Genomic DNA, 27489 nt, shown 5'->3' on the forward strand with positions numbered 1-27489 from the left:
CTCTGCTTTTCACAGCATCGTGGGATACTTTGGGTGCAGGTGCCAAAGCAATGTGTCCAGAGAGGGAGACTCCACGACCTCCCTGGGCAGCTGTTCCCTCATGGAAGGAAGCTCCTCCTCATGGATGCGGGATGCCTTTGGGAGCTGTCCCGGGGGAGAAGCTGTGTGCTGCCCCCTCCTGGCCGCCCGCCAGCTCCTCCAGCGGGGACACCCAGAGCAACGGGGGCGCTGCGGTCCCAGCGTTGGGGAGCCCAGGGAATGCCCCCTCAGCGGATGCAGGAAAGGGAAACCCCTTGCTGGGGTGAGCTCAGGCTCAGCTCCCAGCGATCTGAGAATATATTCCTTCGCGCGAGCCTTTACAATCCCTGTTTCGCGCAAAGCAGGACATTTCCCCCCGATACTCGAGGAAGAGCTGTTTGGCTTTATTCTCCTTTATTTCCTCGAGTCCCTTGGGACATTAGGCCTCTTCCGGCCTCCCGCTCCCGCAGTGGTACAGCCCGCTGGCGCGCGCCGATTGCGTCACACGCGTCGCCTGCGCCACCCGGAAGCGCTTTGGCGGCGGCGGAAAAGCGGCGCGTGCGGCCGGTTTTGTTTGTGGCTGGGCCCGCCGAGGGGGCTCGTACGCCCCTCCCGCGGGGTTCTCCGCTCGCCGTCCCACCATCGGACCCATGGCCTTCAACTTCAGCGCAGGAGCCGGGGCCGCCAACCCGACCGGTGAGCGTGGGGGGAGCGGGGCGCGGAGGGGCGGGGCGGGGGGAGCCGAGCAGCGAGCAGCGCGTGCCCCCCGGCCAATGAGAACAGCGGCCGCCTCAGGGACCCGCGCGTGCCCCGCAGCCAATGGGGATCGCGGCCGCCTCACCGGCCCCGCGTAACCCCCCACCAATGAGAAGTGCGGCGTCCGGCAGCGCGTGCCCCCCCACCAATGGGGTTGGCAGCCGCCTCAGGGACCCGCGCCTGGCCCCCCGCCGATGGGAATCGCGGGCCCCTCAGGGACCCGCGCCTGCCCCCCGCCAATGAGAACGGCGACCGCGGCCCGCGCGTGCCCTGCGGCCAATGGGAGCGGCGGTGGCCGGCAGCGCGTGCCCCCCGGCCAATGGGAGCCGCGGCAGCCTCAGAGGCGCCGTCCCGCGCCCCGCCCGGCCCCCGGCGGCCCCGGGAGTTGCTCTTGAGCCGCTTGTGATGAGGTGGTGGCAGGTTCCTCGGATCAGCATTTTGCTTGCAATAAAGTCGTCGTTTGGACGACATGCCCTTGGAAGTTTACTTTTAAGTAAGACAAAAGACAGGGATTAACTTGGAAGAACTTTTCCCCTTGCTCCCCAAAGGAGCAAGTCCTTTGGACAGGACTCATCTTTACTGTAGTTAACCTGAATTTTTCTGTCTCTTCCACTCTGGAACTTTTGCACACACTCTTTCTGGCCCCATCTGAAAGTAAAAAAATCGCCTTGTGCTGCCGGTCCACTGTGGCAAGATTTATGACACTCACAGACCAATATCAGAGGGAAATCTGGGACCACACCTCAGGACTTCCCGTTGTCTGTCCAGCATGAGCCTGTTTCAGCTGCATCCCAGGGGTGCTGGATGCATCAGTAAATCCAGCAAGGCTGAGGTGGGCAGATTTTGGCAATAGAACTTGCACAAGTGCCCTGGAGTAGCTGAGGCTTGTGTGCTGCCTCAGCTGCTGGAGCTGTGTTTCATGATTGTTCTGCTGTCGTATATCTGAGTGTATTATTTGTATGAAGATGATTTATTCTTGCCTTCCTGATAGTTTATGAATTAATTTTGCTATTGTCTGTTACACTTAACACAGATGCAGCAGTATCGAGCAGCCTTAGGCTGTTAAAAATTACTCTTAATGTGAATATTGAATCACAGAGATGGTTTCATGTACGGCTTTGAAATAAGGTGGGGAAATGCTGCTGCTTTATGCGCAGTATAATTGAAAAATAATGTCCTTACAGCAGCAGTGTGCGGAGCTTTTGACTGTCCTCCTTGTGTCTGATAAATAATGCTTAATGCCAGTTAATACCTTTTACTCTTGTTTCTAACTATGCCTGTCTTGCCCATGGGGATGGAAAAATGCTTCAACTTTTCTTTCCTGGGACCTGCCTTTCACTCAGAACTAATGTTGCCTTGCTCTTTTTCTGCTTCCCGCTCGTCAGGATTTGGTGGGCTTGAAACTGCAAACTCCACTGCCAGTGGGTTTAATTTTGGGGGTTTCGGATTAACTGCTAATCCCGCGGTGAATTTTAATATTGGGAATTTCGGTGTTTCCACTACCTCAACTCCACCATTCAATTTTGGTAACAGTCTGGCAAGCGCAGGTAGATAATGCATAAATACGTGTTCTGTGGTAAATGTTACAAGCAGGGGTCCAAGAATTACATTCCTCACTGGGAATCTGTGTCCACTACTAATCCTCGTATCCAGTGAAGACTGGCGATAAAAGCTCTGGAAATGGAGTGGGTTGGAGAGCCATAGGCTTGGAGGGGTTTTGTCTTTTAAATTCTCAAGGAACAGCTTGTTGAGGAAAAATAACCCTGTAGCCAAATGTCTCTGAAATGGGAATGAATCCAGGTGATCCCGAGCAATCCCAGAGCTGGTCCCTGTGCCACATTTCCTGACACGAGATTCTTGGACTACTGCAGTCATGTTTTCATCTTCCCCCGTGTCTCCTCATTGGCCTTGCGTTGGCTGTCATGAATGCACCACACCTCAGTCGTTTCTGTAGAGAAACAAATTGTATATGACCGCACAAAGTCAGAGCCCAGCTGTGACCTGTTCCCCGAAAGCCACCGTGCACCCCAAAACCCCCTGCCCCAGCTCTGCGGAGGCACTCGTGTGCCAGGGAGACCCTGCTCAGGATGGGTGCACTGGAGAGTGGCTAAGGAAGAAGCCCTTTGTGGCCCCATGGAGATCCATCAGATCTGAGCGATCTCCTGATGTCATTTCACCTTAAGTATTTCCCATTCCCTATAAAAACACTGGACTGGATGGATTTTTAGCCCGGGAGTCCTGTTGTTGCTGCTCACGTAGGAATCCCATCCATCCCATGGTGTCATCGCTCTCTGTCAGTGCCTCTCATCTGTTTAGTGCACTCCAGGGATCTCTTTGGGGTTTATTTGCTGTGAACACTCTTGGGCTGGATTTCTTTTGCTTCATTTCAGCTGCTCCAGAAGAGACCATGGATAGTCCATTTGATACTTAATTTGATACTTTGATATTTAATTTGTACTCTCAGGTCCCTTTTCAAGAAAGGATGACTAAGTTTGCTGTGAGTACAAAGATGCCTAAAAATGGTGTCATCTGCTGGTGCTGCTGCCAGGGTGTCCGGCTCGCTGGCAGGACTGAAACATGGGTGTTAGAGGGAACAATTTCTTGTGCCCACTCACATTAAGATGTTTGCTGAATGGGAATAAAATGCAATTGCATATCAGCTTTGATTTATGCTTTTCATTTTGTTTGTGGACATTAGGACTGTGAGTGTAGTAGATCTAAAGAACGTTTTTGGGTTTTTTGCTATTGACATGTGTGAGTTAGGAGAGGCAGTATCTTTGTGACAAATCCTTTGTAGCAGACTCTGTTCTCATTTGAACACGTGTAAAAGCAGCATGAAACACAGAGACCTTGGTTTCCCAGGCGGGTCAGTGCCCACAGGCTGCACCTTGGGCCAGCACCGTTGGCACCACTGGAGCTCAGGCGTTCACTTAGGTCCTCTCCTGCTGGCCTGTGACTGCTTTTCCTGAAAATCTGTGGAAGGCTGATTGCATTTGCATCCATCTTCCTGTACTAGTGGTTGAATCTCCAAACAAGATGTAACGGGGAGGATCATTGGGAAAAAAGGCTTTAAAAAAAAAGGACCCTGTAGAATTTTACCTGTAAGCACAGCAACTGTGTGTACCTGGCCTCAGGCTTTGATTTGTTTCCCGAGGTTAGGACTATTTGTAAAGTTCACAGAACATCAGGCTGCTTATTCCTGAGAAGGAATCTAAGAAATAGTACTGTGAGTTGTGTCTGTCACTAGGGAAAGCACATCCCTCTGGTTGGTAAAGGAATGAGATGTCAGTTGACTGCCTCCTTTTTGTTTGCTTTCTTGACACACCATACAAGTTCTGGCTTTGTGGTCCGTGTTTTCTCCCCCATTTCCGTGGACGATGAGCTCGATCCCCATGCTCAGTGTGAACTACATGCTTGTGCCATGTGCCATCCATCTGTCAGCACCTGTTCCCATAACACCCGAGGTCGGTTGTCGTGCTGTGCCCGGCTCCGGGGCCGCGTGCCGCTGCCTGACGCGGTCTGTGTTCAGCAGGTGCCTTCGGAGGCTTTGGGACCACCACCACCACCGCGGCGCCGGCGTTCAGCTTCTCTGCGCCCACCAATACCGGCACCAGCGGTAAGGGGATGAGGGCTTGACTGCCTTCAGAACAAATCCAGGAGTGCTTTGGATTGCATGGCTGCTGTGCTCTTTGGCTCAATAATCATTTACTTGTTTCCCCAGGACTCTTTGGTGCTACCCAGAACAAAGGCTTTGGATTTGGTACCAGTTTTGGCACAGGAACTGGAACTGGCTTGGGTAGTGGATTGGGAACTGGGCTAGGCTTCGGAGGCTTTGGAACCCAGCAGCAGCAGCAGCAGCAGCAGACCAGTGAGTATGGCCTTTGGATTTACCCATCCCTTAGCAGTGAAAGTGCAAGATTGACACCTTCAGTTGCTCAGAAGCCTAAAATTCTCAGCTTCCAGGGTTCCAACATGTGTTGTAACAGGAGGCTGTTACACTTAAACTCTTAAAAGTGGAGCTCAAGCAAGTCCCTGAGCTTCACCCTTGAGCTTCCAACAATATTTACCCCTTTGGTTGAATGCTGGTAGGAACTGTAGTTAGAGAATTGATGTTGCAGTCACAGCATTACAAGAAGGGGGAGGAAAAAGGCATTGAGATTAATTTAAATGGGAGTTGGATAATAAGCAGCTTCAGGCTGAGTCCACTGAATTTGTAACAGCCAGCCTGCCTCTCAAATTTAGATATTGAGGGTGCTAGATGATGACATGGATCAATATAGGTGTCTCATTTAAAACAAAAAAAAAAAGAAAAAAATATTTCTTCTAATGTAGTGTTCAGGAACTTCTGTTGTAGATGAAGATTGGCTGTGAAAAGCCACTTAAGAAACATGATCTGAGTTTAATTCATTTACTCATTCTGTGTTTTTATTTTGCCTCTCAGAATATGATAAGAAGTGATGCCTGTGCTAGGCAGATGGTAGGTGATAGCATGGTCATGCTTGGTCAAGGAATTAATTTGTTTCTCTTCATCCCACCCAGCGTTAGGCAGTGGGTTGTTCAACCAGCCTGCCCAGACACCCGCTCAGTCCAACCAGCTCATCAACACCGCCAGCGCCCTCTCGGCCCCGACACTGCTGGGAGATGAGAGGGATGCCATTCTGGCCAAGTGGAACCAGCTCCAGGCCTTCTGGGGCACGGGCAAAGGATACTTCAACAACAACATCGCTCCAGTGGAGTTCACACAGGAAAACCCCTTCTGCAGGTTTAAGGTATGGCGTTGTGCAGCTGCCCACAGAGGGCGCCGATGCCATTACTCTGCTGAGTCTGAGCCTCTCATGGGTGTTAAATCAGATTTTGTCTTTGGTAAGACTATTCTGAAACAGTTTTTTTCCAGGTAATCTGCACAGTTCTGATGCTTACTCATTAAAAGGTTCGAAGATGCCAAAAATCTGGGTGGTGTGGAGGGACTAGGTAATGAGCCCAGGTGTGGATCACAAAAGCAACAATTTCATGTGCTAGCAGTGAGGTTAGTGTGTGTGTACTTGGAACAGATCTATGGAAATTAATTTCAATGTATATCTGTGTATGTTACAATAAGACAGAAACAATTAAAAATAACCTTCTTGTCTGAAAGAAACTGTGAACATTTGGAATAAGAACTTCAGGGTCTTTCTTCATTGCTTTGTCTAGATTAAAATAACCCTCTATGAGCCTTGCCTGTGCCAGGTTTAAAATCCACCAGCCTTCAGCCTTCTTGTGCCTTTATCCTTGCCAGTCCTCATGCTGACTCCATTCCATGTATAGAATCATCAGCAGTTCCAGATCTTGCTTCTCATGCCGACAAACAATTTGTGGCTCTCCATCCCCTGCAAATCCTGCACCTGCTGACTGTCCTGCTAAGCCTCGGGCTTGTGAGGGGATTTGGGGCAGGCGTGGTGATACCCTCCTTCCCTGAGCTGATCCTTTGGAGTGCGAACGTTATGCCCTGAATGTAGGTTAAGAATTAATTAAGTCTAGTGTTGATTATGCACTTTATGAGAGTTCTGCAAAATTTTTGCAGCAACTCTGCCTGCCTAACAAATGTTTGGTTTTGTTGCATCACTTTTTTCAGTTACCTTGAACATTTTGTTGACAATGTACCTGAAAGCTTATTTTCTTGTAAAGTTGTTGTTTGAAATTGCTTTCATGATTTTGGAGCTTTGAAAAATTGCCCAGTGTAAGTTGTGTGATGCAAAATTGGTTATTTTAGAGTTTCATTTACTAAAAAGATGAGTTTTCAGGTTAGACAATGCCAGATACTAGTTTTACTCTTGTCCCTGTGACTGGAGTGTTTCTAATGCCATGAATTGACGTGCCTTAAGTGAAATACTGACCAGTTCCACCTGTGCCACTAGTGGAAGATGCCTCTAAAAAATAGGGGAGAAGGTGGCACAGAGATAGGAACAAAGTGTCTGAAGCTAGTTTGGTTATTGCCTCTGGAAACACCCGGCATCAGATAAGAAAGAGGCATTACATGAAGGGTTCCACAGGAATCCACTTGTACACAATTCCAGCTCTAGGGCACGTGAGAAGCATGTAGCTCCAGACCAAGAAAAGCATGCTGCTAAGGTATGTGTTACAGGCCATTGTTTGAAGGACCACAGTAAAGTAAAAACAATCTGTTCTAGTTTGAAAATACTGTGTTGCATAAAGAGATCATGGAAAAGTTGTTTATTTAGAACAGAAATACCAGAGGTGTCATGTGCTTAAGAACAAATTCTTCCTTAGCTATCACTGTTGTGCTCCATGACAGGATGGCTGGTTCTGCAAGGCTCACCACGGCAGGGGATTACCTCTGCTGACAAAACCGGGCTCCTGGGCACATCCTGAACTCATTTCTCTCTTCAGCTGAACTTGCACGAGGGGAAAGGTGCACGTCACCCAGCCACATTCAGTGTCAGGGCCTCACACAGCCCCTGTGTCCGCCCTGTCACCAATGCTGTGTTGGGGTGACAGCTGATAGGCAAGAGGAGGTGAAAGCTGTCACTCTGCTTTTGCTTGTAATAAACTCTGATCCTCTGGTTGCATTTGCAATTTGGAAAAAGGGTCAGTCTGTAAAATGTTCCTGATTGGCGTCAGCTCTGCTGTGTTGGCAACTCTCCTGATGGAAAAAGGACACTTAGGTACTTTTTGTAAAAATCCAGCCTGTTTCAAAAGCTGCTCTACTGATGGCTCTGTGAGAGAATGATTTAAAAGGGGATTGATTTAATGTTTCTGCAGCTCTGAATACATTGTGAGTTGAATTTTCAACATACATAACTTTTGAACATACATTTTGAAATACATTGGGAATTGAATTTTAGTTGCTCTAAAAATGGAAGGATTTAGCTCCTCTGCTTCAAGCCACAGTGATATGCTTTTGCTAAGTAACACACTTCATTTTTCATTTGTTCCTTGGCAGGCTGTGGGTTACAGTTTAATGCCCAACAACAAAGATGAAGATGGCCTCGTGGTCTTGGTGTTTAACAGAAAAGAAGCAGATATTCGAAGCCAGCAGCAGCAGCTCGTAGAATCACTACACAAAATTTTGGGAGGAAACCAGACCCTTACTGTCAATGTTGAAGGTGTTAAAACGATGCCAGATGACCAGTACGTGAAGTTCCACAGGGTTGCCTGTTTATATTGCATGTTAGAAAGGGTTGGTGCCTAAGTCTACTGTCTCCCCTTCTTGATTTTAGATCTGTTCATCCTGAGTTTGATTTGTTTCTCTTATTCCTTCATATAGTTTTTCTTACAGCGTTAAGTCCAGTACCTTTCCAGAGATTTTAGGTTATTCTTAATGTAGTACTAGTATCAGCATAGAATATGGTTGTTAAAACTGGGGAGAGCAGACAATGTTGTGGTATTTACAGCTTTTCTCTCTCTCTTGCTCCATTAAACCCTGCAGATACTGGTACTTTACATCTCGCTTAGCTAGAGGGAGTTAAAAGTCAGCTGGGAGAAGTGATAGCTTGGATTTTGGGTGGTTCTGTATTGTGTTAGCTCCTGTGTGCTGCTGGCCTTTTCCTGACGTTCTGCATTTTGCCTCACTCAGGACAGAAGTGATCATTTACGTTGTGGAGCGCTCGCCCAATGGCACCTCGAGGAGAGTTCCCGCAACGACCCTCTACGCCCACTTTGAGCAAGCCAACATCAAATCATCCCTGCAGCAGCTGGGGGTCAGCCTGTCCATGGCCAGGACAGAGCTGTCCCCGGCACAAGTCAAGCAGCTCCTACAGAACCCTCCTGCCGGTGCGTGAGCTGGGCCTTTTGGGCTCTCTGGTAAAAAAGCAGGTGTCAGCCTGCTGGAAAACAGCTGTGAAAAGAAAAAGAGGAAAAAAAGTTAAATATCAGAATAATCGTGTCCTGTCCTGTACTCACTTGCTAGTTTTCAGATAGGTCTCTTAGCTTGCCTGTGTGGCCACAGACAGTGCACACAGAGCTTTGCTTTAGGGTAGTTAAGGGTTGTTCGTGTCATTTGATTAGATGACTTACCTTTGTGTCTATAGCTTTTATATATGCCTGTGTTTAGGATATGAAAGATTATGAATTCTGGATTGAAAAAGGCACTGGGCCTAGTCTTGCAGAAAAGTCAAAGCTAACTCCTACTGGGATTATTTTGCCAACTGATTTGGTACTTTGATCACATAATTACTGAATTTTTAAATATTAGTTTGTTTCACATAATAAGCAACTTTAAAAGGACAGATGACCCAAGTGTGGCATATGGGAGCAGTAGGAATTTCTCCCTTTAAAGTATGGATTATCCAATGGGTGCACCTCTGGATTATTCCTTTCCCCTGCTTTCAGACCTGCAGGAGTGCTTGACAGCCTTTGGGTCTGAATTTACTGCCCCTGCTCAGGATCAGGACTTTTAATAAACTACCGTAGTTTAATTACCCTTAATTTGTGTAACAGCCATTCGAGTTAGCATAGTTCATGGGGTTTATGTATTTCACAGCATTTTTTCCTGGTTAGCAGCTGTAACATCTCTTTATTCAGATATCCATACTAAAAATCCTTTTTATTTTTTTTAGGTGTTGATCCTATTATATGGGAACAAGCCAAAGTTGATAATCCTGATCCTGATAAGTAAGTCCAGTAGTCTGTCCGAGTATTGAAGTATTGCAGCAAGGCTTGGAAAGGGGAGAAAGAGATAATAATTGCATAGTACCCTTCAGGTAACTTGCAAGAAAGTCACTTGAGTACAACTTGGCCAAGTGCTGATCCCCTTGGAAGCAGTGAAGATTACTGGAAGTGCCTGTCTTAATCCCTTTACCCATTTAGGTGCTTAAGAGCTGTCAGGATAAAGAGTCTTAGTTGGGTTCCTTGGAGGTGTGGTGTCCTCCTTTACATGGATTAGTTATTGTGACTTAGTTTTTGCAATGGTTATGGTTTGTTCTCTTTATTGCTTAAGGTGATGCATCTTTGTACCCTCCAGTGGTTACAGATAAAATGGGCTAGTTTCTTTATGAAAAAGGAGCAGGTTGTTGGAAATAGCGAGGACTCTAGAGCTTAGCAAAAGAAGATATGGTTATGTATTAATTTATAGAAGACCAACATAATCTGTAACCTTATATTAGATTCTGTTTATAAGTACTAATCCTTACCATGTGTCCCGTATAAAAACATGTTGTAAGAAATATTTGTGTTCTCATAGGCTTATTCCTGTGCCAATGGTGGGTTTCAAGGAGCTGCTGAGAAGATTGAAGGTCCAGGATCAGATGACCAAACAGCATCAAACTCGATTAGATGTAAGATTGCTTATCTTTATTATGATTTGCTTTTGACAGAGGATGCGCTATTACGTGCACCTGTCCCTGTGTGTTCAAAACTGGAATGTGAATGATCTTCTTAATATATTCCTTAAATAGATCTTTTGCCCAAAAACTGAGCAGTGTGGTTTGGCTTTCATTTGTTTCAGGTTCAAGCCTACTATTTTGTTATAGGCTAATCCACACCAGCTTCATTAAGTTGTATTGGCATGAACTTTTAAATTTGGGCAACCAATTTTCCACTGCCTTCTGAAAATCCCAGTTTTGAGTGAAAATAAACACAAAGCAGAACACTAGAGGTAGAAGAAAGCCTTCTAAAATCATCTGGATCAAGGACACCAAGTTGCCAGGCAGTGTAGTGTCTGAAACTCCCAGTTTTAAATGAGGCCTAACATGTTCTGTTATCAAAAACTTCTCTGACTTCCAATTGACTCCCATCTCCTCTGCAGATAATATCAGAAGATATCAGTGAGCTGCAGAAAAACCAAACGACAACTATGGCAAAAATTGCACAGTACAAAAGGAAGCTGATGGCGCTTTCGCACAGAACTTTGCAGGTAATAGGCATAATGTAAATAAGCCCTTTGACACAGCCTAGTGCCACAAGCAGTCTCAGAGGGAAGGAGAATCTGTTCCATCTTGTGCAGGCCAGTGCTGAAAATTATTCTGACTTCAGCAAACAGGTGTTCATTTAAATACCAGGCAGAGCTGTCAGGGAAAGCTTGAGGTCTGCCATACTTGGGAACCTTCTCTCTCACTTACCCAAAAGCACAGGACTGCTGTGAGGTCCTACAGCAGCTGACTAAATGACACAACAAATCTAGTGAGAAACAGGCTGAAGGAAGGGCAAAAGATGTGGATGGGCTGGTGGGGAGAGGGATGGGCCAAGTGTTCTCTAATGGACGCCAAAGGCTTCTTTCGTAGGTGCTAATAAAGCAGGAGATCCAAAGGAAAAGTGGTTATGCCATTCAAGCAGATGAGGAGCAGCTCCGTGTACAGTTGGATACAATTCAGTGTGAACTTAATGCACCCACGCAGTTCAAGGTGAGTGGCTGCAGTTTGGCTAACAACTCGGGGGTTTCCTCACTGGAAACATGTGAGTTTTCCAAATCGTGTGTATATACTGGTTGTGGGAGGCTTTCAGTCTGGCAGTGTGAATAGGTTGTAGTATCATGCTCTTTGCTGTATAGCCAATAGGTATTGCAGTAGTTTTGAGTTCTTGGAAATACTGGAGTGGTTTACCCTTTGCATGTCCTCCAGAACATGTAGAATCTGAGTGAGCAGCAATTCTTCCAGCCCTGGAGACTCAAGGAATGGTAGATGCTGGAGCTCTGCCAGCTGTAAGTGAGTTGTGCTTGATTTAAGCCTGTTCCTCTTCCCAGGGCAGACTGAATGAGCTCATGTCCCAGATCAGGATGCAGAACCACTTTGGAGCAGTGCGGGCTGAGGAGCGCTATTACATAGATGCAGACCTCTTAAGGGAAATCAAGCAAGTAAGTATTACTGGTAGAATCCTGGCCTACTCTTTGAACTTCATCACTTAAGCCAGACACACACTGACTGGATCTAGAATGTCATGTTCTTGCCTTGCCTTGTCTGAAGTCATCCTTTTAACTAGTCTCAGTGCCAGGGCACCAAGCTATTGTACGAAATCACTCTGTGGAGATATGCTGTTAGTACAGAAAGTGCTGTTATTCCTTCCTGAAAGAAATGATGCCAGGCTTATCAATGTGCCGGTGCCACCAGTCATGACACTTTTGAGGAATATTACCTAATAAGTCTGTGAAGCTGAACAATACTCACACTGGTTTCTGAACTATCTGCAGCACCTGAAGCAGCAGCAAGAAGGGCTGAGTCACCTAATCAGCATCATCAAGGATGACTTGGAGGACATCAAGCTAATAGAACATGGGCTGAACGAGAGCATTCCCATCCGAGGGGGAGTCTTCAGTTGACTGGTGGAGGTTTACACAGAACATGGTAGTCAAGTTCATGGCTCACCTTCCAAGGCTAAAACTGTTGAGGTAAAATAAAACACGTATCTTGTAGGAGCAAAATGGTATTTTGTCTGTTACTTTTAGAATTAGCAAAGCCTCTTCTAAGCTTTTAAAATTGACCTTTGGAAGGTTTATATTTTATAAAGCTGTATATGCTTTAACAAAAGAAGGAAAACTGAATCTGTTCAGATACCATTTTACTATAAAACTATATGTACTATTGTACATTTTTTCTTTTTTTTTCTTCTTTTTTTACAACAGCATTGTCCTAAAAATGCAGTGCTGAGGGGATTGTTTCATGGATGACTCAGTTTGTGGAAAGCTTAGCCCTCTTCTGTGTTTCTGTCAGAACAATCAAGTAGCACCATTGTGTAAACAGCTAATTTAAATCATTACAGAGATGTTTGTTGCTGTAACTATGTTGTTCTCTGCAATACCAGTCGATTACTGGGACAAGCTGCAGAAAGTTCATGTTTCCAGTTTCTGTCCTTCCTTTGGACTGCAAGGATCTGAAGGTTATGTTTTGATCACTTTAATATGTGAATTATATGAAGCTTTGCTGCCCCTCTAAGTAACAGAATGTCTGGATGTTGTCTCCTGCCTTTTTTTAAATTGCCAAGAGTAATAAATTCAGTCTGACTTTGTAATAAGTGGTGTGTGGTGTTGGCTCTCAGGGACGTCAGCAAAGCAGTGACGCTGCTCACAACTCCAGGTAAGCGCACTTCACTCTGCTCCAGGCACTGCGGGGAACGGGCTGTCAAAGGCAGTGCCACAGAGCTGCTTGGCAGCCTCAGTCCTCAAACCAAAATGAAAGGTGTGGCCCTTAGGTCCTACCTGGTAGCAAGTGCTGCAGAGTAGGTACCTTCTCACTCCATGCCATGGAGAGACCTGCTTTTCCCCTCAGTACAAAACGCACTGAAAATAACTGAAACAAAAAAGCGGTGTTTTCTGCAGTAGAAGTTTGTACAGCAGAAACAAACATGGAAGAGGCAAAATAATTTTGTTCATTAGCCATCAAAATTAATTTCATTCATTAAATTTGAAGGATGGAAAAATAGAAATACAACTGCAATGTGCTAGGACCTGTATTTGCATTTGAGAGTGTTGGTGGAAGCATGATTCCATTACAATTGAAAAAGCGTATGTGGAACTCTAGTTAAGGGGCAATAGGATTAGTTTCCTTTTGGAAGCATAGCTCTAACAAATTCAGTGAGACTAGAATTCTCTTTTGGGGGCTAGGGTAACAATCTTAAGTGAAGTCTTCTGCCAAGGGGACCCTGGCAGACTGTGCTGCTTGTATTTGAGAAACACATTGTTTCTTGTTTTGCAAACTCTTCATGCTCCACCCCACTTCAGAAGCTGCAGTCCTACCATGCTTTGAAAGTAACTTGAACATGCAGCATAGGCTCCCTAGCAGGGGGCTATTTGATCTGCCCTGGGCTTTGAAAATGAAATTATCTCAATAGATATCTTAAACAAGTCCCCCTGCTAGAGACAGTGTTGCACATTTGAGGTATTTTTTCCAACATTCTGCTCTACTACATGTACTTGGTAGCTCCAAAGTTCCAGAACAAGCTTACCACAGCAGAGGAACACCAGCAGGGAAGTAGGCATCACTGGAACAGCACTGCTGCTTACAGAGTTAACTAGAGAAGAAATGAACAGCCAAGCAACAGCAATCTAGAAAAAATAGTTTATTAAAAGGAAAGCTGTGATCAAGCAGGTGCTACCTCCTTAAAACACTGCCTACAAGTAATACATTGAGTTTCACTTTACTGCTCTTGAATACACTTGTAAGATTTCCTCACATTGACAAGAGAAGCTAAGTTGTATCTTCCCTTTGAGCAGGAAACTACTTAAAATGCAGCTTATTTTAAAAACAATCGGAATTGAAGTGCAGCTCATCTGTTTCACCTGTTTCCTTCCCCAAATGGGTCACAGCTGTTGCCTACAGTGATGTCTGTTTTGGGCACCTGCCTTCCCTTTCCCTGCTTGCCATCTGCAGGCACACTCTAGGTTAGGCCAGACAGTGCTGGCTTTGTAGAAATCAAGGCATGGGACGTGGCAACCCTCGGCAGGTTCTCACGACGGGCACTGTTTGACGAGGCGGAAGGCTTCCAGGAACTCGTTGAAGTCGATGTTCCCATCATTGTTGAAATCAATGCTGCGAACCAAGTCATTAATGCCATCATCCGTGAGCTCAATGTTCATGTGGGAGCTGAACAGCTTCCAGGTTTGCTGGAATTCCTCAAAGGAGATGAGACCTGTGGAGGAGCGTTTTACATGCTGCAGCTACATCTCCTAATGTGGAGAACACTGGCTAAAATACAAGTCAAAGCAGCAAAGAGGCATAATACAAATAGACATTTCAGAATCGTGGGAGGGAGGAGGAGGACCCAAGCCTAAACAAAAACACATCTACACATACTAAAGGAAGCTCCAAAGCAAAAGGGAACAAAAGGCAGTGATCAGCACCCCCTGCACACCTGCTTACCTGAATGGTCTCTGTCTATGATCCTGAATATGGTCTCTAAGTTGGACCTGTTTCGATAAATGACTTCCAGCAAGCTTGATTGGATGTGCTGAAAGACATGATTGCAGTTTTTATCCTTCTGACAACTCTGCTCTGAGTTGTTACTGCAGATGTTTCCACAAATAAGAATATTTTTTGCTCTCAAGAACTTGCCAGCAGTGCCTTATCAACTAGGTGTGTGATGACTGGATCTTCCGTGCAGCTGCAGAACAGACCATCGGCAACTTGTCCATTCCCAACAGTCTCTTCTGGGCTCACAGGGAGCCAGGCTGCATTTTATAAGCACTGCAGAGCTGTGTTTGCTGGGCGTAATTAAGAAGCTGCTACTTGGAGAGTGGAATACAGTTTTCCTACTCACAAGCTTGCATCCATCCAAAACTACCTCTAAATTTTGATTTCACATCCATCACCTATTTGTAAAATGGGCTGGGTGCCTCAGGAATATGTGAGCTCAAGCAAGACTTCCTATCAACTTCCTTGTGCTTTTGGATTATGAACCATGAACCATCCACTGTCGTTTTATACCAGAATTGATTTGCACATGCTGGGGGTCTGGTGAGCAGCTGCTGACAGCATGCTTTGATGGAAGGGAGTGAGTGCTTACCTCTTGGCTCCTCTGCTCCATGGCCAGGTCGTCCAGCCACGATTTGTACTCCAGCATGCCGTCCTCAGTACTGCGCACCAGCTGCGGCCTCAGCATTCGCCAGGGCAGTCCCAGCCGCAGCACTGACTCCACTGCTGTAGCCCAATTGCTCAGTGTGATCCTTCCTGTAGGGAAAAGGGAGACACCTCTGCGACACAGGTAGGGGAAAGCACATAAAGAAAAAGCCTGAACTGTGGCACACAAACAGTCCAGGTGCTGCTGACAGCACGGCATTATTTGGCAGGGCAGGCACAAGCACACTTCCCACCCAAGCCTCAGCAAGCTTTTCATCATTGCAACACATCAAGGCTATGAGGCTGTAAACATTTGAACAAAGGCAAGTCACTAATGTCGGCTATTTCATTAGAAGTTTGCAGCCCACTGCCCATTTTAGCAGCTGCTTTAACAACTGAGCTGGATTCCTATGAACAGTTTTGCTGCCCGGGAAGAAAGCAAGAAAGCAATTCTCCCCATAAGCAGTTCTGCCAGACACCATATCCCTTTTCTCCCCCAGCCAACCAATGGACAGTTCTCAGCAACACCTCTTGATCACTGCACCAATACAGCACTCCTGTCTGCGAGACAAGTAAGAATTCTCAGCTCCTTCCTTAAGGCTCTGACAGAGCCAACTGTCATGGAAGACATCCCTCGCTTTCCTCTTCTCAGTGATTTTAGACTCCAGGGATGAAGGGGCTCTACAGAACACCCAGCCCTTCTCAAGTGACACAACAGACATGTTCCAGGTCATCTTTTCCAATGCTTCATCAGTACTCCAGCTGTAAGTAGTTCTTCTAGGACCAGTCTCAATTACTACACATTAGGCTAATGATGTCCTGCTCTTCCAGCACCTCCACTTTATGGTGTCACTCAGAGGCATCCACAGAGACTGAGTAACAGCAAATGACCTCTGGCAAGGTCTGATACAGCCTCCCCGTGACAGCTGGTGAGAACTGTCAGTGAGCTGTCTCCCAACCAGTCACAAACTCATCTTAGTCACTTCAACCCTAACCAGCCAATGAACCCGCACATCCCTCAGCTCCGAGTTACCTGTATTGTCCCCGTCGTAGGCCTTGAAGGCACTGATGAGGGCTGAGGTGTGAGCAAAGAGCTTTTCCCGCAAGGCTCGAAAGGCTGACTCCTCTACTCTGCTGATTCTGGAGGATGCAGAACAGAGAAGCACTTTAAGGACTTGCCATGAATCACAAGAAAAACTGCACCTTCCCTCCCACTGCTCTACCTGGCTTGTCCATGTATTTCCCAGACCCTCACACTACTGCTCTGCACAGCTACTGCCGCATCTCAGTGCTTGTGACAAGGCACTGCATGCCCAGGGCACAGTTCCCTGCAGCTGATGCCATGAGTCCCTCCATTCATTTGTGAGTAACAAAGCAAAAGAGAACCTCAGCAAAGGTCAAAAGTTAAAACCTGACATAGAAAAGAAAAGCTGAAACATCAGCAACCTTTAGAAAAATCCCTTTGGAATTTTGTTAACATTCCCTTCTCAACCCTTGAGCTTTCCTCAGTAACACCAAGTACAAAGTTTGATCTCTCCTTTACAGCTATTTAGAAAATCAAGCTGTGAAAGTTCATCTTCAGAGTTAAACTTTCTAAAAGCTCACAAAGTTTTCCCTTTGGGAATTTTGACTTGGCAAATACAGAGCAACTGGAAAGCCTTGCCTTTGGGTCATAGTGAGCATATGGGCTGTCTTGTTTGCTTGGTACTGAACAAAGTGGGGGATGAGGTCTGGTCCCAGCTTCACATAGGCTCCCCTGTTGCTGCCAATCTCATAGTAGTTTGAGGCTGAAAAGATGGTCAGCACCTAATCCCAAAAAAAGAGGCATTTGCAGTCAGTACATACATCCTGTAATATTTATATACGTGTAAACAACACACCCAATCCCCTCCGGAGTCCACAGACTGTGAAAGCACCATGTTTTGTGGAGAAGAGGGAGAGTCAGGCGGCAGCTGGCCTGGAAGCCTGGCAGTTGTGACCTCCTCATGGGTGGCACTGGTCACATGTGGATCTGGCCATGTGCTAGGCTTCTGCAATTTTCCTGTGCTCTCTCCCAACAGTTCTGCTCTCCAGAGTCCAAGTGCCCTGGCAAAGCCACTGACCAGACTGTGAATCTTCTGAGAACAGAACCTGGCTGCAGCAGCTCAGCAACACGCTGTAGCTCATCTGCAGGAACAGCTGCACTAAATGGGGGCCATGGCACAAGTGGGTTCAGATCTTTTCTCAAGCACCACACACAAGGACACGGTTTGCCTGCACAGCCATGTCCCCAGCAGAGCAGGTGGCTCCAGATTGCCCATAACTAAGACTGCAGATAGAAACACACTTCAGTTAACTCCCAATAAGCCTCTTCAAGGATTTTGCCTGTGCTTAAAGCCCCACTGGAAGAAATGCAGAACTGAGACAAGCCACCCCCCCAGATACCCCACCCTGGAAGGATGGAAACCAAGTGTCCTTCACACCTCCGCCAACTGACCTTGCGGTTGTGACAGAACTCGTAGCCCTCCTGCTTGCACTCATGAGAGCGGATCAGGAACTGCAAGCTGTACTTCTCAAGGAACTTCTCTGTCACATCAGGCCCAAAGTAGCAGCCGCCACCTCGCACCTTATTTTCTCTGCAGCCCTCCTGAGGCATGGGGTCGCTCCAGAGGACATCTAAAATCTGAAAGGATTGGAAAAGTTCGCTAAGCAAATACAGCTCTGTCTCTGAATCCCTCCCTAGACTGCTGCTATAACCATAGCGCAGGGGAACAGATATGTTTTCTGCATTCCAGCTGAAGACTGTCACAGATCTGGGCCACCTCAGAAGTGGCAAAATTGTTGGCCAAGAGCTACAGGCACATCCAAAGGGGAGTGTGGATGTGGATGTGGATTTCTGGGGAAAGATGGATGTGCATAAGTCAGGCCTGATACAAGCTTTGCTTTGCTAGCATTATGATGTCCAAGAGCCTTGCCTGTCTTCCTCCATCCCAAAACACAAGTCCCAGGGCAAGAACAACCAGCAGATCCTGAGGCCATTAGCAGGCTTAGTATTAAAGCCTTTGTTCTCTAGCCAGGACATTCTGCAGCCTCCAGAAATAAAAGTGCTGACTCAGTAACCACTGTTTGGATTAAATCTTAATCTCTTTAATCCTGACTTCAATATATAGCACGATAGTGAAAAAGGTGTGCAGCACTGGAAGGTCACCTGTAATGTCAATTAAGTAACCATGGTTTCAGAGCACACAGAAAAGACTCTCAGGCTGGAAAAAGAAGGAAAGGAAGTGCCCAGCTACTCCTCCCAGGAGGTAACAAAGATACTCAACAAAACAGCCCCACGGCCTCACAGAGCAGCCCCTCCTGGCCACCTACCACTGAAGGACCAACTGCTGCAGGAGGCACCCACAGCACACCCAGCTCAGGACCCTGCTTAGACTCCTCACCTGCTTCCACTCCTCCTGGCGAGTCCAGCACGGCTCATCCACACCCTTCAAGGAGACCATGCTGGAATAGGTGAGCTCCTCTGGCTCTGACTCACTGATGTCCACCAGCCGGCGGCATGTGTCAATTTGCTCCTGCACCGTCTGCCGGAGCCACCTGGAGAACTCCAACCTGTTGGCTGTGCTGGGAGCCTGGGCTGACTGGGGCTGCACAGATAACCTGGGAGCTGCCTCGTTCCCTGCTGCATCAGAGCCTGATTCGCTCTCTCCGTTTATGGCCTGTATTTCTGGTTTTCTACTCGACTCCTTTCTTTTCTTCAGCCTTAACACAGAAACAAACTGAAACATATGAGAGAAATGGAGCTGATAACACAGCATGAAAACCCAGATCTCCAGCCCTAACATCTTCCATTGGCAGACTTCAAGTGATCCAAGCCTCCAAGCCCCACTCTCTTCTGCCATCAGCTGCTGCTTGACTGTGGGGAACTATTAGTGCCATCCTCTCAGACAAGCCATCCTGAGTTTACAGCTGGGCCCCACATCCATCACCTCTCACTCTTCCTCATTGACTTCATGCACACAGACTTTATCTGCAATGGGAACTATGCAGCAGAGCAAAGGAAGCATTAATGACTAATGCAAGAGTTGTCATTATATTTGGAGAAGAAAAGTGATATTTCCCAATTAGAGAGTGAGGCAGAGACAAGTTAAATGATTTATCAAAATCCTTCTGGAAATCTAGGGGGTAAAAATAGGCTGAGGAACTGTGGGACAATCTCTCATCATCACTGTATTTTTACTTCAGCACCAGCACATATTCCAGAAACCAACAGTGCTTCATCCCTTCACAGCTCATGCACACACACTAACAAACCAAAGCCTAAACACAAGTTTGTCCAGGAAGACCATCTGTTAGACTTGTCTTGTCAACAGCCAAGCTGACATGTGGAAATGAGCTCCTCACCACAAATCAGCAGCACTGTTGTCTCTTGCAATAACTGGGAAATAAAACTTACTTTGTCCCTTTGAATTTTCTCAAGCATGTCCAGGTCAGTGGTGTCAGAGATGCCCCCGTGAATAATAAGGACTTTCTGATCAATCAGGGTGGCCAGGGGCAGCCAGCAGAAGACATTCTGAAACATCTTCAAGATTTTCTTCCCATGCACCTGAGAGAAAGAAAGAAAGAGGTAAAGCCCCAAGTCTTCTAAATGCATGTCTCATGTGGTAAAGGAGACACAAACATAGGCCTACCTTGTATTTCTGCATCACTTCCTTGGTGAAACCGTAGCTAAAGGAACAGGAGAAAGGAAGCTTAGTGGGATTTTGCACAACACCATTGGCATTGTGCTCAGCCCTGCACAGAAGCCGTACCGTAAGTTCACCATGTGGTCCTCGTGGTTCCCGCGGTTGAGATGAACCTCCTTGGGATAGATCAGGAGGAAAGTAAAGAGGATAACAAGGACCTCAAGGGACTGCTTGCCTCTGTCTACAAAGTCCCCATTGAACACGTAGGACTTGGAAGGGGAAGGAAGGCCATTCTGTAAAAGCAAGGAACAGGCGGATGTCACCCGAGAGGCCCCCCAAAGGTGTCCATATGCCCCTCCCCCCAGCTGCACAGTCTGTCGCTCCTGTCCCAGGTTACAACAGATCCTCACTCATCTTTATTCTGTGGGCCCGAGCAGTGAAACTGGCAGTCACAAAGGGCTGTCATTGGTATCAGCACTAGAAAAATACCCATTGGCACCAATAAAACGGACATGGATATCAGATTGCCAAGTCAGCAAGGGAATAAGCTACTGATTTGTGAAGCCATTTAAAACTAATCAAATTGACTGGGAGAGTTGCACATGAATGGCCTGATTTTGCAAACACTTCTCAACATGACTCATGGGATACCCATTGCAATGCCAGAACAGCATCTCTCTCCAAATTTAGTGCCTACCTTGTAAAAGATGAGGAACAAGTCATCCAGCTGGCCATGTAAGTCTCCTAACAGGCACAAAGAGACAAGTCACAGTATGTTTACCTTAAACTTAAAAAAACACCAATACTTAACTTCCTATGAACAATGTCCTTTATAAATTAATCACCACTGAAATACTTTAGGAAGTGCAAGCCTGATGGAAAAGGACACGATGTAAGCATTGAGCTGCAGTCTGAGAAGGACAGTAAAAAACCCCTATACCATCTGCTGAACACTGATTTAGAAGCTTTGTTCATTTATCTCTTGTGATGGCACAACATGGCACAAGATTGTCATTATATGGGAGAAAGCTTTGGATTCAAAATAACAGTCTAATTCTCATTTAACATAATGTAGGAGAGAGGGGTTTGTGTTCCAGAGGCTGACTGCATGCAAAAGTCTGTGCTATGTATTTTTCAGAAATATCTCAACATTTTAATATTAGTCAGAGTAGGAAAAAATTAAAAAGCTTTGTCTCAAATTTACTTATAGGATGCAAAGATGCATTAACATTCTGGATCTGCATGCATGCACTGGTGCTCATCCAGAACACCTCCAGGATTTTGTTGTTTAAATAATCCCAGACCACAGAACAGGTCAGACCACTACCAAGTTTTGTGGCCAGTCCTCAGCTGGGTTTGGTTTCTCCGTGTTTGGGGTAAGAGAAAAAATACCACCTGGGTATTTCAGACAGACCCAGCTGCCTCTCAAGGCATCGCACACTTTGCTTATAGACAGCATTTGTGTTTCACATTCAGTACAGAGGAGGTGCTCTCACTATCATTTTCTCTCTGCCCCACCCTCCCATAAGAGCATTCCACCCCGGAGGCTGCAAGGGACCCACCACACACGGTGACCTCCTCGCTGTAGCAGGTGGAGACATGGCTGATGTTTGGCAACTGCTTGAGGTGCTTCCTGGTCTCATGCAGGAGGTTTAAGACATAGCGAGCATGGAGCTGCTACTAGGAGAAAGTGAAGGGATTAAAGCAGGAAATCAGTGGCTTCTGAGCAGCACCACTGTCGCTGCAAAGACTCCACCAGGACAGAGTGTACAGCAGAAACTCTCCCTGGGATGTCAGTCTGTGCTGACCTATGAGCTTACAAAGTGAGGGAAATATTGGGAAACAGCAGGATGGCAGACACTTGCCCAAGGCAGGCCAGCCTCAGCACTGAGAGGGCTGGCAAGGCAACCCTAAAGCCCCAGCACCTTGTGAACAGGGCTATACCCACTAGGCCAACACCACCTCCAGGAGCAACAGAAAATTCAACCCAGGATCACAGGTAAGAAGTTGCTCCTCTAGATCTTTCCTGGCTTTTCCACATTGAACCAGTATGTGAGTTTCCACTGTGAGTCCTGCAGTGATACATATGCTCAAAGCCAGGGTGTAGGCATTTAATACAGTTGTGACATGACAAACCTTTGGTTTAGAAGTTCTCTTTGGAGAAGGGATGTTTTGGTTTATTTTGCAGTTCAACACATCAGCTGAGGGATGGCAGCAGAACACTGCAGTTGTATGAAGGTTTGTCTTGTTAGTGCTGGAGTGGTACTCCCTCATCAAAAAGCTCACAATTTACATTTTAAATCTGAGTCCAAGCTGCATAGCACAAAACATTGTAATTGGCTGTTTCCCTCTGGGCCATCCTATACTTATTTACAAATTGAGAAATTTGAACAAAAAATGATGAAAAGTTTTGACATGAGCTGTTGCTGATTTTTCCCTTTAAAAATGAAATTCAGGTTAATATTGGTACACCCCTATGTAAAGTGTTCCATTTTTTCAGGAGTACATTTTCAGAAAGAACATTTCTATGGCATTAGGAAATACCAATAGTTTCCAGCCTCACTTTGTTTAACAGCCAGCCAGCTTGTTATACTCCAGTCAAGTGATCTTGGTAAGAAAGCTAAGACCAAATTATCAGTCCTACAGCCCTGTTCAGAGAAGGGGAAAGCATGGTACCTTTTGGGGATCCTTACTTGTTTCTGTTGGAAAGCTTCCAGCAAGGCTGTGGCATGGTCAGGGAGGAGTGGGAAAGAGAGACGGGGTCCGGTGTAGGACTCTGGCACCTCTATAGATTCATAGTCACAGTATTTTTCCAGCTCTGCCTCTTTGTAGCTTTCCCCACTTATGAACATGCGACTGATAAAATCCCCTGGATAGCAGATGAGTGGGGTTGATTTAAAAAAAAAAAAAAAAAAAAAGGAGAAACAGACAAAAAAGTAGTTAATTGGCTCCAGGTACCATTCTAGTAATTTGCTACAGAAGAACTATGGTTAGGCTGGCACTCAGGAGCAATCACAGCCATGGATGCTGGGTACTGTTTGGCACTGCTACAAAACTTGCTGTGGGGGAAAGGCTGCAGAGACAAATCTCCATGGTACAGTGTGCACCATTCTGTGATTCTGTGAAAACATACTGAGCTTTTATGCCTCCTTCCAGCTCCTAAAAGCAGAAATTGCCCCACATCCCTTGCACAGCTCATAGTCTCCAGATAATTCACTCTCTGTTCCTGATGCCATCACTCTTGAGACTCTTGGCCACATGTGTCATCCAGAAGACTGCCCAGCACTGGGCAATGAATAATACAGGGTACAGCCTTTGGAGCTGCTAGTGCCACATCCACAAACAACACACAAACTTACTCTCTTTGCTGCTGCTTGGTGTGAACTGGTCCATGAGGTAACTGAAGAAGTTGTGAAGCTGCAGAAAGAGGGACAGTCCATCATTCACCCCAGAATGAAATTCAACAGAGTAGCAACCTATCATGATCTTTTTTCTGGAAGTATTAGCTCTGCCCTTCTCATGCTGTCTGGTATGTACAGCAACTCTCATTGTACCAGTTTAAGTTTTGACTATCTTGAGATGAAGTCAGAACAGTGGCTTTACCTTCAGCCACAGGCAGAAGTATGCTATGAGCCCTTCCTCTCCCTGAGAGCAAGGCAGCCATATAAGATTTTTAATCCAAGTTAAAATGTAACAAACCAAATTGACTTTCCTATTGTGTTCAGACTTCAGAAAAGCTCTGTTAAATTCCTCTTATGGCTTGTTTTTGAGGTTCATTACTTTGTGTTTTATGCAACACAAGCAGACAGGGAATCAACAGGTTAAAAAGGGGCAGGAAGCCCAGTCCCTGGCCCACTGAAGAACTTAAAGGGTTACCAGCCAGCAGCCAGAAATCCAGAGTCTGGCACAGGAACCACTTTCCTATGTGTTTTCCTACCTGCTCTTTTCCTTGGCACCATACCTTGATCTGATCCTGCTCACAGGCATACTCAATGGATTGGAAGATCCTCCAGGTGCAGCGGCGGCGCATTTCCAGCCGAGCCACGTGGCGCCGATACCACTGCTGGATCAAGACAGCTGCCTTGAATGCTGGGGAAAAGAACAGAACCAAACTGCTGAGCGGCACTGCCTGCAGCTGAGGTAGCTGCAAAGGCTCCTTCCCCACGCCTGAACATGGAAAAAAACCTTTCCTTCTCAGGAAGGAGTTTCCAGGAATTGTATTCTTGTGCCTAAGGGAAAAAAAAAACCCTCTTCTTTTTGCCTTGTTTTTTGTAAGAGGTTGACCTGACCCTGCCTGACCAGAGACCTCTGAAGCACTTTCAACCATTGCTGCTGGTTCCTCAGCACCAGACAATATCCTCACTTTCTACCTACCTTGATCATTTTTATGTCCATCTTATCATCTCTAGATGCAGGAAACCTGAAGTTTAACTGAGGCTGTGCAAAGAGTTGGGGGAAGACAAGATACCAAGTTTTCTTCTAGAGCCCTAGAAATATAGGAGTTTTCTACCTCTCTTTATGCCAAATAAATACCTCAGCTTTTGCAGTTGTGGAAGAACTTTAGAAGGACTCTATTGTAGCATAAATATCAACATACCATTACCTTACCATAAAATAAGGACAAAACTAAACCCACAGTGAAAAAAGGGAGGCAGAACTTTTGCCATTTAATGACACAGAATGAACAAGATGCCAGAATTTCCAGGTGCCTGTTTGAGGTTCAAGCCACAGCCAGCACTGTCACCAGGTGCTTCCCACCAAATTCTGGCTATCTGCCCTTTGATCTTTAGAGCACAGCCTCTGTATTCTCCCTGTTCCAGTGTGTTCCCTTCAAAGAATATTTCAGATGGGGTGTGTGCATGTTTCAAGTGAAGTACATCAGTGCAGATTTACATTTCATTTTCCAAGTTCTGCCACAGAATTTCACGTACCTCTAGAATCTCTCATCCTCCTTAGCTGGATTTGATCCCACTTGGACCAGCTCTGTTACTTGGCACCTCTCTTTGGATTACACTGCGTCCCTTCCTGTTCCCTTCTAGAGCCCCACCTGTGAGCCCTATACTTAAAACATCTTCTAACACTACTTCTCTGTCATCTTTAGCTGAGGAGGGAAAGGGATGACTGCTGTATCCACAGGCTGGCTTCAAAATCCAAAGGAAACAACAGAGGTAGGGAACTAGGCCTGCTGCAGAAGGTATATTCCCTTGCCACATTCACCAAAGCAGGGAGAGCAATGGCAGATGGTGGGAAAATCTTCATTAAAAAGAGCAAAATGCCTCACCTCTACCCAAAGGCTGCTATACACTGACAAGAGACAAAGAGATCATATTAATTCAATCAGCTTGCATTAATTACACAACAAATGGCCCTCCAGGTACTTCAACAGGAAAGAGTGACCTTTCCCTAAAGAATGTACCTCAGTGGATTATATATTGAAAATAGTAATCCTTATAAATTATGATTTTCTTTCAGCACTGAGAATTGCACAGCACACAAAAGGAAGATCTACAGCTGCTGTTCACAGGGGGCTGAGACACCCTGAAGTTGTGGGCAAGAAGGTAAGATTTGGCAAGCTTTAACTCAGGAATAACTTCTGTATTCTTTGCCTTCCCTCTTGCTGAGAAAATGCTTACTGATCTGCTGGGCTTTGAAAAAATTCCTTGTGATGACTCCACACATACCAGTGAAAACCAGAACCTTTGAAATAGTAAAAATTAAACCTATGAAAGTCATGTTATCAAGTGCACAGTTAACATAAATATCACCATCCACAGCATTTAAGCCCCAGATAGGCAAGACACTGGTTTTTACTCTGCTTTTACAGAGATTGACTCTGCAACTGAAAAAGCCAGGTATTCTAATTTTGCAGCTTACCTAGCTGAGTTATACCTGGAAGTGTTTGTATCAGTTTGGAGGAAAAAAAATTCAAGAGAAAGACTTAGACACATTTTACAATGATCCAAACCATATATCATATAAGCTGCTGAAAGCATCCCGAAGGGACAGCAGTTAAACCAGACTTGACTCCAAGGCAGGGCCAGTTGAACAGCTCTGCTCCTACCATTGCCATTGAACACAGCCGTCAGACCTTGTATAGGGGGACAGGGATGACATCTGGCACACTGTGTTTGGGCAGAAAGTCCTAAGCAGCTGCCCTGCTGCAGGTGGCCAATCTCAAGGGTGTTGAGAACCACAAGGTAGAAATTCAGAGAGGCTTCACTGCTGTGGGAAACTGTTGCTGAGGTATCAGATGTAATACACGGGTTCAAATAAGTAACTAGTGTTGTGTTACACATGATCATCTTAAAATAACCTTGAACTGTTGGGAAAGTCCATGGACTGCTGGTGCTATGGGTGACAGGTAGATCTAACATAAATAAAAAGAGTTTTTCAACAGTGGACAGTAACAAACAAAAGTCTGAGTCACAACCTTATCCCCACTTTCAATCCTTATTTTCTTTTCCAAGCACTTGCAAACAGTTTGCCCCATCCTGCTGTTCTGCCAGTGCTTGTGACTGTGTGATTCAAACAACAAAGAGGAGACTACTTATTTACTTTTTAACTCTTCCTTATATGTAAGGTCTCCCTCATCAACTCCTTTTGTTCCACAGCAGACACAGGCACACACCCACAAAATTGATACAATTACAGAAGGCTTCATAAAAATAACTGACCACAGCTTCGAGAGCCATAAAGAGGTTTAGATTATTAGCAGAGATTAAGAGCACTGTGCTGATGTAATTAGACAAAATACACACTTTTTGTTTTATGGCTTTTTGTAACCACACCATCTCACCTTTTTTGTCACCAGATTTATTTTGGCTTTGCTAACGCTTCTGCTTAACCAGTCCTGTGCCAGTAAGAGCCTTGGAAAACAACCCAGGGGAAGTAGCAGGGTGCCATCTGTCTCACTGTCAGCAGACACAACAACTGCATTACCCAGCAAGTGTTTAATCCAGCAGGTGTTGGTTCTAACTGTTGTTTCATTTCTGGTTAGGCTTGGGTGGATTTTAACCTACTCCTCATTGAAATAGCTGTTATTTCCTCAAGCCTGCTGTCTTCTGCTTAACACCTGAGAATCCTTGTCATAGGATACTGAAAGACAAAACCTCACTTCAATGCTATGAAGAAAACCAGGTAACCCAGAGGAGAAACACATTCAATGCAACCTCCCAACAGCACATGCAGGAGAAAACAGGAAAAGAACATTTTTCTAAGAATAACTCACCATTTTCAGACTTCTGCAGGGAGTACTTGTACTCGACATTTACCGAACTACCAGATCCCATGTTCTCCAACCAATGCTCCAACGCTGCAGACTGGCCCAGTGTCACCAAAACCACAAAGGAGATGCAGGGAAGACCATTTGGTCAGACTCAAAACAGCTGCAACATGTCCCACAGTGCCAAGAATCTACAATTAAATATATTATAACTTAATGTCAACGATCAGATGGCCTCTCTTGTGCCCAAGTACATTTTCCACATCCTCCAGCTACTCCCAGACAATCAGATGAACACTTCTGTCTCACTGCTTCACTTTTCAAGTGAGCTTTATAAACAGGAATCAGT

General features: G+C 45.8%; 2 protein-coding genes and 1 long non-coding RNA gene across 6 annotated transcripts; 2 read left to right on the top strand and 1 right to left on the bottom strand.

Moving 5' to 3' along the window:
* The first annotated feature begins 472 nt into the window (after positions 1-472).
* NUP54 (nucleoporin 54) lies at positions 473-12721 on the top strand. 3 transcript variants are annotated; one of them, XR_010082618.1, is made up of 13 exons: positions 529-714; positions 4304-4390; positions 4496-4642; positions 5314-5543; positions 7715-7902; positions 8348-8544; positions 9330-9384; positions 9953-10046; positions 10517-10624; positions 10992-11111; positions 11450-11560; positions 11894-12091; positions 12326-12720. XR_010082618.1 is itself a non-coding variant. In XM_063415239.1 (12 exons), the coding sequence occupies exons 1-12, from the start codon at positions 669-671 to the stop codon at positions 12020-12022; spliced, it is 1512 nt and encodes a 503-aa protein (XP_063271309.1). In that variant the 5' UTR covers positions 473-668; the 3' UTR covers positions 12023-12721. The 3 variants fall into 3 exon arrangements, 2 of the variants coding, with proteins under 2 accessions (XP_063271309.1, XP_063271306.1); XM_063415239.1 differs by having other exon boundaries at positions 473-714; positions 11894-12721; XM_063415236.1 differs by having other exon boundaries at positions 531-714; positions 4307-4390; positions 11894-12720.
* Positions 12722-13845: 1124 nt separating this feature from the next.
* PPEF2 (protein phosphatase with EF-hand domain 2) lies at positions 13846-27488 on the bottom strand. Its single transcript, XM_063415327.1, is given in 16 exon segments — positions 13846-14328; positions 14559-14646; positions 15202-15365; positions 16288-16394; positions 16918-17060; positions 17731-17916; positions 18677-19012; positions 19690-19839; positions 19925-20004; positions 20007-20211; positions 20616-20662; positions 21481-21595; positions 22612-22787; positions 23278-23335; positions 23880-24007; positions 27147-27488. Coding segments are annotated over 16 exon segments (2226 nt in total). The 5' UTR covers positions 27208-27488; the 3' UTR covers positions 13846-14146.
* On the top strand, positions 24983-27184 carry LOC134559956 (uncharacterized). Of its 2 annotated transcripts, none has more exons than XR_010082645.1 (3): positions 24983-25086; positions 25391-25476; positions 26916-27184. It is a non-coding gene; the product is annotated as an uncharacterized LOC134559956 (long non-coding RNA). The 2 variants fall into 2 exon arrangements; XR_010082646.1 differs by having other exon boundaries at positions 24998-25292.
* Position 27489: the final 1 nt, after the last annotated feature.

The sequence above is a fragment of the Prinia subflava genome, chromosome 18 (genome assembly GCF_021018805.1).
Source record: "Prinia subflava isolate CZ2003 ecotype Zambia chromosome 18, Cam_Psub_1.2, whole genome shotgun sequence".
Classification (NCBI taxonomy): domain Eukaryota; kingdom Metazoa; phylum Chordata; class Aves; order Passeriformes; family Cisticolidae; genus Prinia; species Prinia subflava.

Coding starts and splice junctions, on each gene's coding strand:
- NUP54 (XM_063415239.1), top strand. CDS start 669: ATGGCCTTCAACTTCAGCGCAGGAGCCGGGGCCGCCAACCCGACCG. Junction 4,391..4,495: donor CACCAATACCGGCACCAGCG/GTAAGGGGATGA, acceptor TTGTTTCCCCAG/GACTCTTTGGTGCTACCCAG. Junction 7,903..8,347: donor AAAACGATGCCAGATGACCA/GTACGTGAAGTT, acceptor TGCCTCACTCAG/GACAGAAGTGATCATTTACG.